This window comes from Peromyscus californicus, unplaced genomic scaffold (assembly GCF_007827085.1).
Source record: "Peromyscus californicus insignis strain IS unplaced genomic scaffold, ASM782708v3 Scaffold_10__1_contigs__length_136768540, whole genome shotgun sequence".
NCBI classification, from domain to species: domain Eukaryota; kingdom Metazoa; phylum Chordata; class Mammalia; order Rodentia; family Cricetidae; genus Peromyscus; species Peromyscus californicus.
Window position 1 is genome coordinate 92,776,688 of NW_026294391.1, and position 14,470 is coordinate 92,791,157.

General features: G+C 40.8%; 1 protein-coding gene across 4 annotated transcripts in view; it reads right to left on the reverse strand.

The window, feature by feature from the left end:
* Positions 1-209: 209 nt before the first annotated feature.
* The window catches only part of Chrdl1 (chordin like 1), a 130,608-nt gene continuing 116,347 nt past the window's right edge, over positions 210-14,470 (reverse strand). For all 4 annotated transcript variants that reach the window (XM_052737365.1, XM_052737373.1, XM_052737357.1 and 1 more), the window contains 3 exons: positions 10,583-10,750; positions 8,135-8,224; positions 210-4,780 (listed from right to left, as the gene is read on the reverse strand). In XM_052737365.1, coding sequence (XP_052593325.1) covers positions 4,650-4,780; positions 8,135-8,224; positions 10,583-10,750 — 389 coding nt within the window. In that variant the 3' untranslated portion in view covers positions 210-4,649. The remainder of the gene's footprint in view (positions 4,781-8,134; positions 8,225-10,582; positions 10,751-14,470) is intronic.

A 14,470-nucleotide genomic window follows, 5' to 3' on the forward strand; every position in this document is an offset into this window, starting at 1 on the left:
TGAATTAAATTAAAAACAAAATAAATAAAAAATGCAGTAACAAAGCCAGGTGGTGGTGGCGCACACCTTTAATCCCAGCACTCGGGAGGCAGAGGCAGACAGATCTCTCTGAGTTCAAGGCCAGCCTGGTCTACAAAGCAAGTTCCAGGAAAGGCACAAAGCTACACAGAGAAACCCTGTCTCGAAAAACCAAAAAAAATTTGCAGTAACAGAAGAAAAGGCACACAAATTTTATTAATATGTGTATACACAAAAGTTCACAGAAAGAAAATGAAACCCTAAAAAGTGGTTAGATTCAGGGGATTATATACTGTCTTAACATAGGAAGGAGAGCTTGAACTTAAATGGATGATAAATTCTAGGAGAGAGATTAGGAAATGAATAAGGGAGGGAGAAATGAATGGATGCTGAAGACTATTTTAGTATGAACTGTTCATGCAAATTCATCTTGATGTTAATTTCCTATCCTAAGGGATGAGTCACTCTTCTGTCCTTGAAATGGAGGAGAGGTTACCTTCCTCAAAGGAAAATTTATGTCCTGCGTTCAGGCAGTTGTAGGTAGAATAGAAAAAAATTTCTGCATCTGTTGATTCTTAATTTTCTTTAGCTCAAAGTAATCCTTGTGCTAAAATGGCACAATTTTGAGAGGCATATTTTGAGCCCCTTCAAGAATCAAAGCAAAGGGTAGGACAGATAGCTCAGCTCTCTTAGTGGACCTGGGTTTGATTCCCAACATCTACATTAAGGCTCATAGTCATTGGCAACTCCAGTCCCAGGAGATGACACCTTCTCCCGACCTCCATAGGCACCAGGCATGTACATGGTATGCAGACATACATGCAGAAAAAAAATACCCATGCACATAAAATAAATATAAAAAAGTTCTTTAAAAAAAGTAAAAGCAAGAAAGGTATAAAATGATGGGCAATGTTTGGGAGCAGGCAGGTCTTCTCTGTAAGCCCATACGAGGTGGTCTTTGCTGCTTTCTAAGAGTGGTGGTGGAAGTAGTAGAAGAGGTAAACATCCTTCAAAAGGAGTTGACAGAAAAAGCCTACAAACATTATCTACATATAGGAGCACAAACTTGAAGGACCAGGAGAAATATGGGTATGAGTATCATAGAAAATGGATAATGCAAGATGGAGCAATAGAGGTCTAGTTTGACTTAATGACTTTCCTTAATGGAGGTAGGGTGATATTTTGATTCATAGTGTGTCATTCCAGAATAAAGGAAGCTGAGTACAAGGGGGATGAAATAATAGTGATATGATGGAACTAGGTGGACCTTGATAAAAATGGTCAACATCCAAAGCTAAATGTTCACCCAGGTTGTGGGTCAAGAGTTGTGAGTACTGAGAGCAGCGTGGGATATAACTTTCACGGCCCTGCATGAAACAGACTAATTCCCTTATTACCCATGGTCTTTAGTCTTGCCCTTCCTATAGTCTCTCTCTGCTCTGTGTTATGATCTGGACAAATAGCTGCCCTACATAAGACAAAATGGCTTTGACCCCATTTCTTTCTGCAGATGATTTCTTCATCATGTCTTTTCTCACTCTACTAGAGAGCTTCTCCAGTGAGTTCTCTTGAGCTTCTAGCTCTACTTCCTCACAACACCCCCCACTTACCTCTGACAATCCACCCCAACTAGGCCTTTGTTCCAGTAACATCATCTCTTCTCTTCTCCCATGTTATCAACGTCAGCACATAGTTCCTGCTGTATCACTAGACATCTCAGCAATGAGTGACACTTTGGACTTCTCTCTTAAAATCCTTTCATATTCTGACTTAGCCTATATTCTGAATAGCCTGTATTTAGTTGGCATTGAAGATCTGGGAATTTAGTCTGGATCAACACATGTAACAAAATCCTTACACTGATCCCTAAACAAACTTTTGCATAAAAGTGCTGTGAACCACATGTCAAAATTGAGGTCCTCTTGAAACCTAAGTAAGTTGTCCAAGAGGAAGTAAAATATCAATGGTCATTCTAAGTGCCCTGCCCACCCTGAATATCCATGGTCGTCAATGAATACTCAATGGATACCAGACCCTATACTAATTATTTTACAAGTACTGACTACATTAAACCTTACTGCAAGACTTCGGGCAAAGAACAATAGTATCATCATTATCCCATTTTCTAATTGGGAAGACTGACAAATACAGTAATTACAGAGCTGGCTTAAGAATCTAGGCAGCCTTACTGCTAAGTTGACACTGCTAACTACTTGAGAGTAGTATGACAAGAATGTCAAGCTGATTGTGACACCACTAGGCCCGCCATCATCTTTTACCCAATTGAATGACAGTCTTGACTGGAGTGTCAATCATATGACTTTCCTGTACATAATCTTTTTAAATTAAAATTTTATTAATTTAAGAATCCAGAAACACAGTGACTACATAAATAAGTACCATATTTGGGTACTTGTCCTGTGAGAAAAGTGAAAGGGTAATACTGTTATGTTACTCATACTTGTTTACAGGAGCTAACTAGAAAATGGATAAAACTGCAAAATGGTGCTTATAGTCTTTGCTGTCCCAAGTGTTTATGATACAAATAAATACACGAAAAGAACCATATCCATTCTTCTCTACTAACTACAGGCAGTTTGACCTCTTTCCCCTCTACCCTACACTCTACCCAATACCAAAACACTGGAGGATTTCTACATTGACAGCTCCCAAGTTTCTGCTCCCACAGCACTTTGGAAAGGTGTGTCCCTGCACCTGGAGGCAAGAGACTATCTAGGGGAGCTCTTTCGGTGTTCCCTTGAGGCTAAGCTTTCAGAGAACACCTGGGTGGAAAGGCTTTGGGGTGAATCATCTAGCAGGGGAAATCACCGCTTTCCTTCAGGATCTGGTTACTGATCTCCACACTCTGAAAATACTGTTTCCCCTGAGGGGGAGGCAGCAGTGGATCAACACTGTCCCCATCATATGTTCAATAATGTTTTGTGGCTTTGCAGTGCAGGATGTCTTATGTCCCTCTTCTGAGGAGAATGTGTGTGATTGGCTGGCAAGAAATTTGTCCCATGAAGCCCTGGCCCCAAAGCCTGGTGTGTCTTTTGTGGAAACTGACCCTTCTCTGCCAGGTTCCCATAAAGACCAGACCTTTCGCACATTTTTTCCTATCGTGTTCTCTTGCTTCGTGTGGGAAATATGGGGTTTCTAGGTCCTCGTATTTCTTAGTACTTACTTGAGCTCATGCATGCTCCTCAGAGAGGACAGATCCAAAAAGCAGGCCTATGCTCCTTGCTAGGAAGTATTTATAGTTTTTCCACAAAGATGATTTCTAAAGCCAAGCCTCAGAAGGATAATTTATGCTGTGGCATTGGGCTGCAAATAAACATTTCAGGAGCAGCCTTGTCTAAAATCCCAGATACAACCTATGCTTGTGGACAAGGCAAGGCTAGTAGGAAGGTTTAGGAGAAAGGTCTGTGTCAGAATTCTCAGCTCCCTGAATGAATAGTAACTCTCTTGACAGAAGAACCAATGTTCAGAAGCTCACAAGGACCAAGTCTCTTTATAAAGTCAAATTTAAACTCCTGTAATCAGAGAAGTAAGATCACCCTTAAATAGGGTTTTAGAGTAATTCAAACTAAAGTGTCTGTCTAGGTGACTATTGCTTCAAGAAAATTAGTGAGCATTAGCTTATAAACTAGTGAGTTTTATAGCTGTGAAAACAAAAAAGATGGACTATTTTATTTTTATCACGTCTATTCTTCTATAGTTATGAATCTTCTACAGTTATGGATTGTTTTGTATGAATTTAGTTTTTTAATAATTTCACCAAATTATACCTTCCTAATGGAGGCTCCATAGGTTCAGGTAAGGAAAGAGAAGTGATATTCTTAGACCAAGTGAATTTAGCACTTCAAAGTGAACAAGACCCTTAACTGGCATTCTTCACCCTACCACCATGGTTGATGACTTCAAAAACTGTCTTAAGGGCTTGAGAGCAGAATCTTCTGCATACATTTTCAATTTGTTTTCCTGGATGCCAACAACCTTCAATAGTATTTAGGAGCCATAAACAACGGCAGTTTCATGTTCAGTGTGTGTGTCTGTTCATACATGTGTATATGAGATATGAGGATGGAATTTTGTTTTCAGTACTGAGAGTAGAACCCAAGGCTCCATATATGCTAGGTATGTGCTCTACAACTGACTGCCCTGTATCTCCACCCACTGGGTAGTTTTTTTTTTTTTTTGAAGAATGGAAGACACTTGAGCATTCAAAAGGCATTTCATACAAATGATTGCCCTATGTGACCCAACTTAAACTGAGCAGTTTCCTTCTCTTTCTTTCATATGACTAACTTTATGCATAGAATCCCTAAAAGTGTTTTTCTTTTAACCTTCAAATAAAATTGATTCTCAGAGAAATGAAGGGTGCACCAGGATGTTCTATCCCTTCTCCCTCCAGACATCATTAAAGACTCCTCTATTCTCTTTAGAGGAGATGTTTGAGGGCTGCACACTGCTGCACATTGAGGAAAAAGGTATGTTGTGGCTGGAGTGGATAATTTGACTGCGTCTGACTTTGGGGTTTTAGCGAGCTGTTGACTTAAGCAAGGTAAGCCGGCAGTCCAGCTGCAGCTTGGGTTTCCTTGATTGATACTATCCAATCCTGGCTGTTTTGTCTAACAGTGGCCCTTTTCAGGTCTCTCCAGGTACAAAACCTGGACCAAATCTTCCAGTTCTGTTCTGCACACCCGACTTGAACACATCTGGCTGAGTCGAGCTTCTCCTTCGGTGAAGATCTTCCACTGGTCTAAAAGGGAAACACAAAATGGCCAAGAGTGTGTAAGAGTAGAGCTGAACTAATTAGGAATACAACCATTACGCTTCATTCTTTCCTACATCCTTGTAGACCCCTCAGGGTATTTGAAATATGAATGGCAGGTGGTTTCAACAAAAAAGCACTCCCTCAAACACACACTTTTCTCAGGGCAGAGACAGAAAACAAGACATGGAGTTTTTACTTCAATCTATAGCATTTGAAAGATCCCCCAAACGAGACTCAATTGTTCTCCCATGAGTAAATCCTAAGTGCTATGTTTAGAAAACTTTTATGAAAGGATTTATTTAATTTTAAATAATGTGTTTAGGGGGATAAATACACGTGAGTGCAGGTGCCCACAGAGGTCAGTAATATCAGACCATCCTGGAGCTGAAGTTACAAAAAGTTGTGAACTACCCTGAGATAGGTACTGGGAACTGAATTTGAATCTCAGCCACTGAAACAGCTCCACCTCCTGTGTTTAGAATTTTTATAGTGTAGTCAGCATTTGCAAAATTTTCACCAGTCTACTTGCTTGCTCTACAGGTGGCTCACTTGGCACCAATTAAAAAAATACCTGTGAACAACAATACCTACTGCATCACTAAACCACAGCTTGCTCTCTTAGGGCCAGACATAATGGTTTGGGTGACTTGATTATTTATCATTGTTTTCTCCATTCCTCACTTCCTTTGCCAACAACTGCTCATATTTATATTTCTCCTATATCCACATGCTGTCCTTATGCATTGTTGGCACCCTGAAATGCAATCCTGTGGCTGCTCATAGTGTTCCATTCCCATATGGGTTCACAGCCCTTTCCACTCTCAACTTGGTTGCATCGTTTCCATTGTCTATTTACTCTCAATAGCCCCTCACATTTCTTTTTATTCCTATGTTCATGGTGTTGAAATCTGGGGAGCTCTGAGCCCGAGGTCGGGAAACTCCTTTTCACCCTAAACCCGTTTTGAACCTCTTTGGATTCCCTACTCACATGAGAACATAGTGCCCTCCCCTTGAAACCTGATCTCTCTGCTTCTTTTTGCCTTAAATTCCTCATTTTCCTCTATTCTTTACGCCTCAGCATGGAAGTAGAAAAAAAGGGGGGGTGGATAATGTTTACCAAAGCCTTACAATGTGTCAGGCTATTGAGGCACACTATGTGTAGGAGTTGGGCTTATGCCATTGTCCCCAGGTTACTCCATTGGATCATTTTGATAAATTTTGGATCCCCAGTTATTGGGTATCCTCTGCTGCTGATGTAATAAGTCAATCAAGCCAATATAATAAATCCAGGTTTAATCTGAGCAGAGCAAAACAACTCCTAGGTGACTCCTGCGAAGGCAGGGGAGGAGTAAGGAAAGAACAGGGCAGGTATAGCAACTAGGTTTTAAGTAGCCTGTAGGTGTGGTCTTGAGCAGCCCTGGGGAGGGCCTGACTCTTGGTGGGCTTTCTTAGGGGCGGGGTCTGGGAAGAGAGAGAGGTGGGGGTTCCACTTAAACACATTTCACTACCCACTTCCTTTAGCTGTACAATGTTTGGGGCACACAATACCTAATTTCATTACCCATCCCCAATCCTAACTACTATGGGCACAGAATATTTCTAAATCAGCTTTGAAGTCCTCTAAAGTTTACACTGTCTTACTCACAACATGAACTAAAATGTATTCATTCTATGGTGAACTAGTAATTTTGAAAGTCACCCTGGTCTCTGTTTCCTTTACTCCTGACTCTTTTGTAGAGATTCCTCAACTGCTGCATTCAGATTCTCATACTGTTCATTTACTTTCTATTAATCTTTCAAAAGACATACAAAATACCTTACCAACCCCATTTCTAGTTTGCTCTCAGGCATCCTGATCAAAGTACATTCCAAGCAGATGTCCTTTTTCACCAACACCTGCTTATTCGTTAGCTTTTCACTGGTGAATGGCATTACTATCCATCCAATCTACAAAGTTATTAATACTGGAGTCACTCTATACTGATCCCCCGCCACACATCTATTTGTTGACTTAACCTTAGAAATATCTCTCATGGTAACCTATCCTCCCTTGTCTGAGAGACAGAAGAATGTGAGAACTTCCTAATTCAGTTTCTCACCAGCTCTGCCGCTAATGGTGCACTCCACTCCTCACAGTAAGACCCTCTTTCTAAAAGCCACATCTGAATACATCATTTACCTGCTTACTAACTAACCTCCACTGCTGTGCTTTAGACTAGAGGTCAAATCTAACTACCTAGCATGGCAAACAGGGCTGTTCATAGTCTGGATTCACCAAAGTGAGTGCTTATTAAATCTAATAAAGACTCCAGAGCACCACGTTGATATCACTGCGTTCTTGTATTGTGTTGCAATTCCCAATGTTACCTGTTTTGCATGTGCACTTTTTACTGGCTTCTTTTAAGCCTTTTGACTACTTCATACCAACTCTTTTCATCTTCATTGCACCCTATGTGGCCTTGGTGATCATTCCTCACCCCCACCCACATTTCTTGTTTGCTCCTGCCTGAATCTTCTCTTAGGCTGCACCCTCGCCCTGGACTGATTTCTTGACCTGTTGCCCAGTCACACCCTTTTCTTTTAGAAAGCACCTCCTCCCCGAAGCCTTCCCCGACTAAGCCCACCTGGCTCTCAACTTATTGTTCTTTGCAGATTTCCCTGAGCACTTAGGTATTTAACTCCTCACAGCTATTCTAATTCACACTAAAGGCCTATTCGTGTTCTGTCTCGCCCATTAGAAATTCCCTGTGGATAGAATTCTGGTGCCTTTTATTCCATTAGAAGTGTTCCCCACCCATCCCCACCCTGGTGCCCTGCAGTATCTAGTCCCTAAGCTCCATCTAGTGTAGAAAATGGGAGAGCTCAAGTCTGCAAGGATGCCTGGATGCTTTTAAAGAAACATTAGCACCTAGTGGTAGTTTTGTAAGAGCCAGAGAGCTCTGCTACAACACAGATTTGATATGTGTTCCATATTTTTGTCATCTTCTTCATCCCCAGATGCGAAGACTCCACAATTATACCACACCTGAAAACTTGTGATGCTTCCTTCAACTGTCTCATGCCTTGGCTTATCAGTTTAAAGACATTTAAGAAACCTTGACCTGAGCTTGTATGTGGACTATATCACAGTTTGTATTCACCATTCCCAAGCTTTTCCAGTTTGCACTCTGACCCCTCTTTGCTGTTTAGTCCTCCAAAAGAGAAATAGAACATCCCCTAATGCTGAAACTGAGCATTCTTTATGTATATTGAGAACACAGAGGGACTTCGAGTGTGGCAACACTACATTTAAAAGCTAGAGGTGATTTCCAGCAAAGAGTAAAAGGAGGTTCCACTTACTCAAGGTGGTCCGAGTCACCAGCTTGAAATGATGGAGCTCCCCAAACATCCTCTTGGAGATCTTCTCAATGTGGAAGTGCTGGAGAATGCCTAGGGCCAAGCGCAAAGTGGAACAGGTGATGAAACATTTTCTATCTCTTTCTGGAAGCACGGACCCCCTTTTCTGCCCAGGCTGAGCATATAATCTCATTATTGGGGCTTAGGAGTATTGAGCTGGGCTGTGTAATGTACTTAACCAGGAACTTGGATAGCTCAAAGATTTTAATTGACTCCATTTGTTTCCTTGGCTCACTGGCCTCCCTTTAGCCTCTCCAGGGACTGGAGATAAGGGAGGTAATACTTCTGACCATGGGATCCCCTCCTTAGAAAAGCATGAGTACTTCTTGGAGCTTCTGTAGCCAGAGGCAGTATTAGAAATTCTGCCTTTGGCCATAATTTGGATAGAGTAGTTGCTGCCAAACCACTAGGCTGCCCTCCTGGCTAAACAATGAAAACTAGTAGTAGGACTGCAGGCATATTATTTGTGTAAATAGAGAAGCTACCCCTATTCCTGAATTCACACAGAAGTGCAAATTTTCCTTCAGGAAACAGTCACAACTCTTGGAGGCTTCTCTTAAAAATGAAACAAACCCCCAAATGGGTTTTATGCATTAGCCCACATTTCTACCTTGCCTAAATAGTTCTTATTAGAGGCAGGTAAATAACTGGAAACTTCCAAGTAGTTAAGGAGCAACTTGTTACCAGCTCACTTAAACCCAGAGGTCAAAGGAGACAAAGCTTGGGTTTTTCTGTGTCCAGGAAGCATAAATCTTGATAAAAAAAAGCTTTATTGTGAATAGAAGGCTATTGATATGTTCTACTCGCATATTGCAATCCATTCATACACTTTAGTAGGGTGAAGGATATGTGGCTGGGTTCACTGCTTGAGAAATCAACACGCCAGTTCTTAGTCCCAGAATAAACATGGCTGAAAAGCATATGTGTATCCTAGCATATTTTCTAATGGGTGGGGAAAAGGCATTCTTCAGAAAAAGTAAGGCTGTTGGGGAAACAGAGAGAGAAAAGATGCAGTACACAACTCCAGCAGTATTTCTGAAAGTGTGATCCAAGTATCACTTGCACTAGCATCAGAAGGTTCTGCCTTAATCATGAAATGTTTATAATGTATCCAAGGCCTACTGAATTCTCATCTCTTGGACAGGACTAGCTAGCAGCACATTAGTACAGTTCTGTGCATGATGGTGGAGCACATACATGTTTGAACATTGGTTATTATTGTTGCTATTTTGAGACAGGGGCTCACTGTGTAGCCCTGTCTAGCTTAGAACTCACTGTGTAGATCAGGCTGACCTTGAACTCACAGAGATCCACCTGCCACTGCCTCCCAAGTGCTGAGATTAAAGATACATGCCACCATACCTGGCTTTTCAAGCACCCTTGAATCTTGAACAGGAGGTAGGTTCAAAAGGACACATCTTATTGTCCAAATGAAATCTTATCCCTACACTTTGATTCCTGGAAAACTTGACCAGACTAGATGATCACTAGTCTTGTCTATACAGTATGGTGTGGATAGATGTGGGAGCACATTGAGTATTGAAAAGAACATTGCTTGTTGTGGTAGCTGCTGTGGGAAATCAGAAAAGCAACTAGATATCATGACAGGGATTGTTTTGTGTAAGATTATAATCTTCTTCACATTGTATGTGTGTCTTCTTCACAGAAGAGGTAGGGGTGTGTGTGTGTGTGTGTGTGTGTGTGTGTGTGTGTGTGTGTGTGTGTGTGTATGCACTTGTGTACCACAGCACACATTTGAGGGTCAGAGAACAATTTACTTGGGATTGTGGGATTCAGTTCTCCCCTCCCACCATGTAGGTTCCAGGGACTGAACTGAAGTCATCAGGCTTATCGCCAAACTCCTTTACCTAGTGAGCCATCTCCTTGGCCCAAGACCATGATCTTTGTAAATGTAGGAAGGATGTTTTAAATTTATCTTAATCCAGAGTACATGGTATAATTCCAGAGACTTAGCTTCACACTGAAAGAATGAGTTTTCCTATATTTTGAGCTTCATATTGGAAAGGGAGACTGCAGTTTATTAGTTTACAACATAGGCCATAGATTGGAACCACTTTGAGGATTTCAGGAAACATACTGATTGATTCACATGCCTGGCTCAGATCAACAAATTAGACTCTGGTGGTAGGACTTAGGTATTTGATATAAAAATCAAACCAAAACAAAACAAAGGATCGCAACTGTTAATCCTTGATCTTTAGCATGGACAGTGTTAAATTTGCAAATACAACATCTGTGCTAGACACCTGCAGTTTTGAAGTAAAGGGATAACTTCTGACCCCAAAACAGGAATATGCTGAAGTAAAATTAAGGTGAGTTGTCCCTTCTCTGCCCCACTTAGAAGCACAAATTGAATGCTGTTTTGCTCACCCTTTCGAATGGTCCAAACGTGGACCTCTACTTGAGGTGGTCTCTCAGTCTCCAGGGCTATTTTTCTAGTAGTCTCTCCATCCTCCACGAACACCGACTCATAAACAGGCATGGTTTCTTCTCCACAAAAGTAACCTTTGCTGTCAAAGTTTTGGCTTGGAGGTTCTTCTGGAACCAGGAAGCAAGTAGAGTTTTGGCATGGTTTTGTGAACTTCTGAATTTAGCCATCTCACTGTTTAGAACAGCTGACACTTAAGCAGAAGTAGACAGTCAACAGGAACATTTTTTTATAGAGACAATGTTCCGAGATTTACCTTACTAACTCAGCTCAGGCTGCCCCTCTAGCAGCCACCAAATCACCAAGACACATCTAAGCTCTCATGAGTTCACATGATGACAGAATCAGTGGCTCTGTAGGGCACACCCACAAACTGAACTGGATCTCCCTACAACAGTCACTGAGAAATGGACTTTGATGAAGAAGAGTATAGCCAGGTATAAATCTCTTAGGTACTTAAGGGCACACTGAATTTTCTATACTAGGGTAGAATCGTGTTCTGTCCAGTCCAAGGTTGCTAAGAGAGGCCCAGGATATGGGCTGACAGAGGGCTTTGGTTAGCTTTTCTGACATCATTTTGGTATACTTAGAAAATACTCATGACACTCATTTATGTGCATATACTTGCCCAACAGATCTATCCAAATTGGCTTGACATTTCTGAATGCTCTTTGATTTGTTTGTAAGAGGAACGATAATACCGGATCAGCACCAGTGCCAAAATCTAGATGTCAGATTAGTCATGTACATGCTATGCCAAATGAATGGTTGGGAGATACACAAAAAAATTGGTTAGATCCACTGTCTGTGGATCGTTTACTATGTATAGCAGATCACTGAATAAAGGTACTAGCCCCATAATACTTATACCATACCCAAATACTGGCATTTCATACCAGACTCCCTTTGCCCAGACCTCATACCAAAAAATAAGTTCCCCTTATTATTGGTGATAAGTTCCCAGATTATTGGTGAGTTTTTCCTTTGATAGCTTTATAATTAGCACCTCCTTCAGGTGTGTGTTCAAAGTATGTAACTCAAATAGGGAATACTGAATAGAATCCTTTACATATCCTGAAAACTTTGAGAATTCAGAAGTTATCTATAAGAATATCTGAACCAACAGGGATAAATCCACTGAGGGTTGAATGTTTGGGGAATCTGTGGCTCATACTGATGAGACTCACTGTCGTCCAATCAGACATATTGGACTGGACATTGTAATCAAATTGCTGTTGTATGTCTCTTTTGGACCTGATTAAGTTTCCTCTCTACCTCTGCCTCCCACCATTTGGCACTGTGAGGGCAAAACCACCGTCATCTCTTGACAGTTCCAAGTTGGATCACTCAGTTTGTGGATTATCTTAGACTCCAGCTTCCTTTCTCTCTTTGCCTTTCATTTTAGACATTTGATTAGTTGGCAGAGCAGGCTTTTTTTGGTGATGTTAGGCAATTAAGGGCTGTGTGCTCACAGTTTTCAACTGGGAAGAAGGAGGCCATGGAATGTACAGGCACTTCTGTCAATTCAACTGTCATGTTTACAAGGAGAGCTGAGTTTCTTAAACTTTGCTCACTAGCTTAATGTTGGCTATGAACCTGACATATGAAACCCAACCCATGATGGCACTAAAAGTACCTGTCAGTTGCTCAAAGTTCTCCCAGTGTTCTAAAGAGTCTCTCAGAAGTACCAAACCCTCCTAAGAGCTGAATGTAGACAACTGAGGAAATCCACGAACAACAAAACCCCAGTAGTGATTCAGCCCTAGGTGAAACTAGAAGACACTAAAACCAATTTTGTTCTTAAAAGGATGTATTCACTAACACCTTGCACTTTTCATCTCAAGGCACTTCGCCTCCATGCTGTCTACTCTCAGTTCCTTATGAGCCATGCCATAACTGAAGTCATTTGGGGCCACGTCCATTTCCCATGAGAAAATTATCCTGTGACTTCTCGAACTAAGAAACTTCAACACCATTACTTTGGGAGGTGGTGATGACAGATAAAGATGTGTTATCTCATCTCAGGAAGCTCTTTAAAATCATAAAAGAGCCATTTAAATAACCAAATCCAAAAGAAGTGTGTAAGGAATTCCAGGTATTAGGGCAGTATCAGGGTTATGAGAGGTGAGTTGGGGAATCTGTAGGAGTTGTGTGTCTTGACCAGTTCATTGGTGGACACTGACATGTAAGGTAAGGCTAACCTCTAACAGAGCAATAAGAAGAGAGAGGTGGAATTTATATCCTTTACCTTGGCCTGGGTTTGTTACTGATGGAGCATGTACCCATTTGTTGTGATGAAATGTTTGACTTGGCCACCAGTGATATTTATTTATTTCTTCCCTACCAAAATAATTCATATTATTGCTCCTTTTTCTTTTACTGCTTTGTCCCTTTTCCTTTAGGTCATGTGCTATTATTTTAAGAGGCCACTGATGGTCTGACAGTCCTGTTTGAGGGCCCTTTCATGTCATCCAGGAGTCTATTCAAACATCACACTTCACTGACTATTTTTGACAATGTTTCAGGCACTATTCACCATTTCCTGATCTTGCTCTTTTCCCCTTCACAGTCCTCATCACATGCTAAAATTACATCCTTGATTAGATATCACTGTACTTCTTCACTACAATGCAAGAACCAGGCAGTAGCCTTTGCCCGTCTTGTTCATCTCTCACTCTTCAGTGTCTGTGTTTGCATGCAGTAGGTTCTTAACATGCATTTTTTAGCTTGAATGCAGGGCACACTTAATGTTTTGCAGGTGCTGAATATATGGAACAGGCCCCCTAAGCCATGTTGACAGTGACTCTTGGGCAATAGGACCCCTAAGAGTGATTTAAAATGCATACACCCAGGTCTGGCTCAGAGAGAGAAAAGTCCATAGAATGAGAATGGAACTGTCTCTTTCCATGATGCCCAATGGATATACTAGCTCAACATATCTGATTAGGATGGAAAACAGTAAAAATAGCTCATTCGGGGAAACTGGTTAAGTCAGTCAGATTCTTCAATATATTGACAATTGGGATTCTGGCGGGTGGTTTTTAAAACAACAACTTTTATTATGTTTTCAAAGGATGAAAATAATACATGTTTACTATTGAAAATTTAGAAAATACAAGTGAAAGAAGAAAATAGGAATACTTGGTTAAGTCAGTTATCCAAAGATGATGTCTGTAAACATTCTGTCATAATCCCTTCCAGGCTTTAAAAAAAAAAATCTAAGCACACACGAACTTTTTCTTAAAACAAAAATTAAGTATAATACACATATTTTTTGTAGCTTGCTCTTTTAACTTAATTATTCCATGCCCGCCATCTTGGTCTATGATGGTTTTAATGGCTACATAATATTTCACAGTAAAGTCATACCATAATTTAGCCATTCCCTTATGAGTGAGTTTTCTGATTGTTGTCAATGTTTCATTATACACCTTTATGTATCTCCATTTACTTTCTCAGGGTAAGCCCAGAGGTGGGGTTGCTTATCTGGATGCTTTCAAAACACTACCAGCCTGAGAAGGAAATTCTTTTTTTAAAGCGATGCATGCTCTGTGGCTCTCTTTTTATTTGAAATCACCCATATGAATAGAATCCTAAGCACAGTGTGAAATGAGATTCTGTCTGAAAATCAAAGAATCAAATCTGAAAACCTGATCTTTAGTGTTTAGGTAACTATTAATTTTTCCCTAAGATTATCCTATATTACCCTTTAAGTGTAAATGTTAGACCTTTGGCCAAAGAGAAAAACATGTTGGGGGATTGCAACTGACATTAAGATTTGTGGATCAAATGAGACCCCAACCTTGGAAGGGACTATAAGTCACCATGTT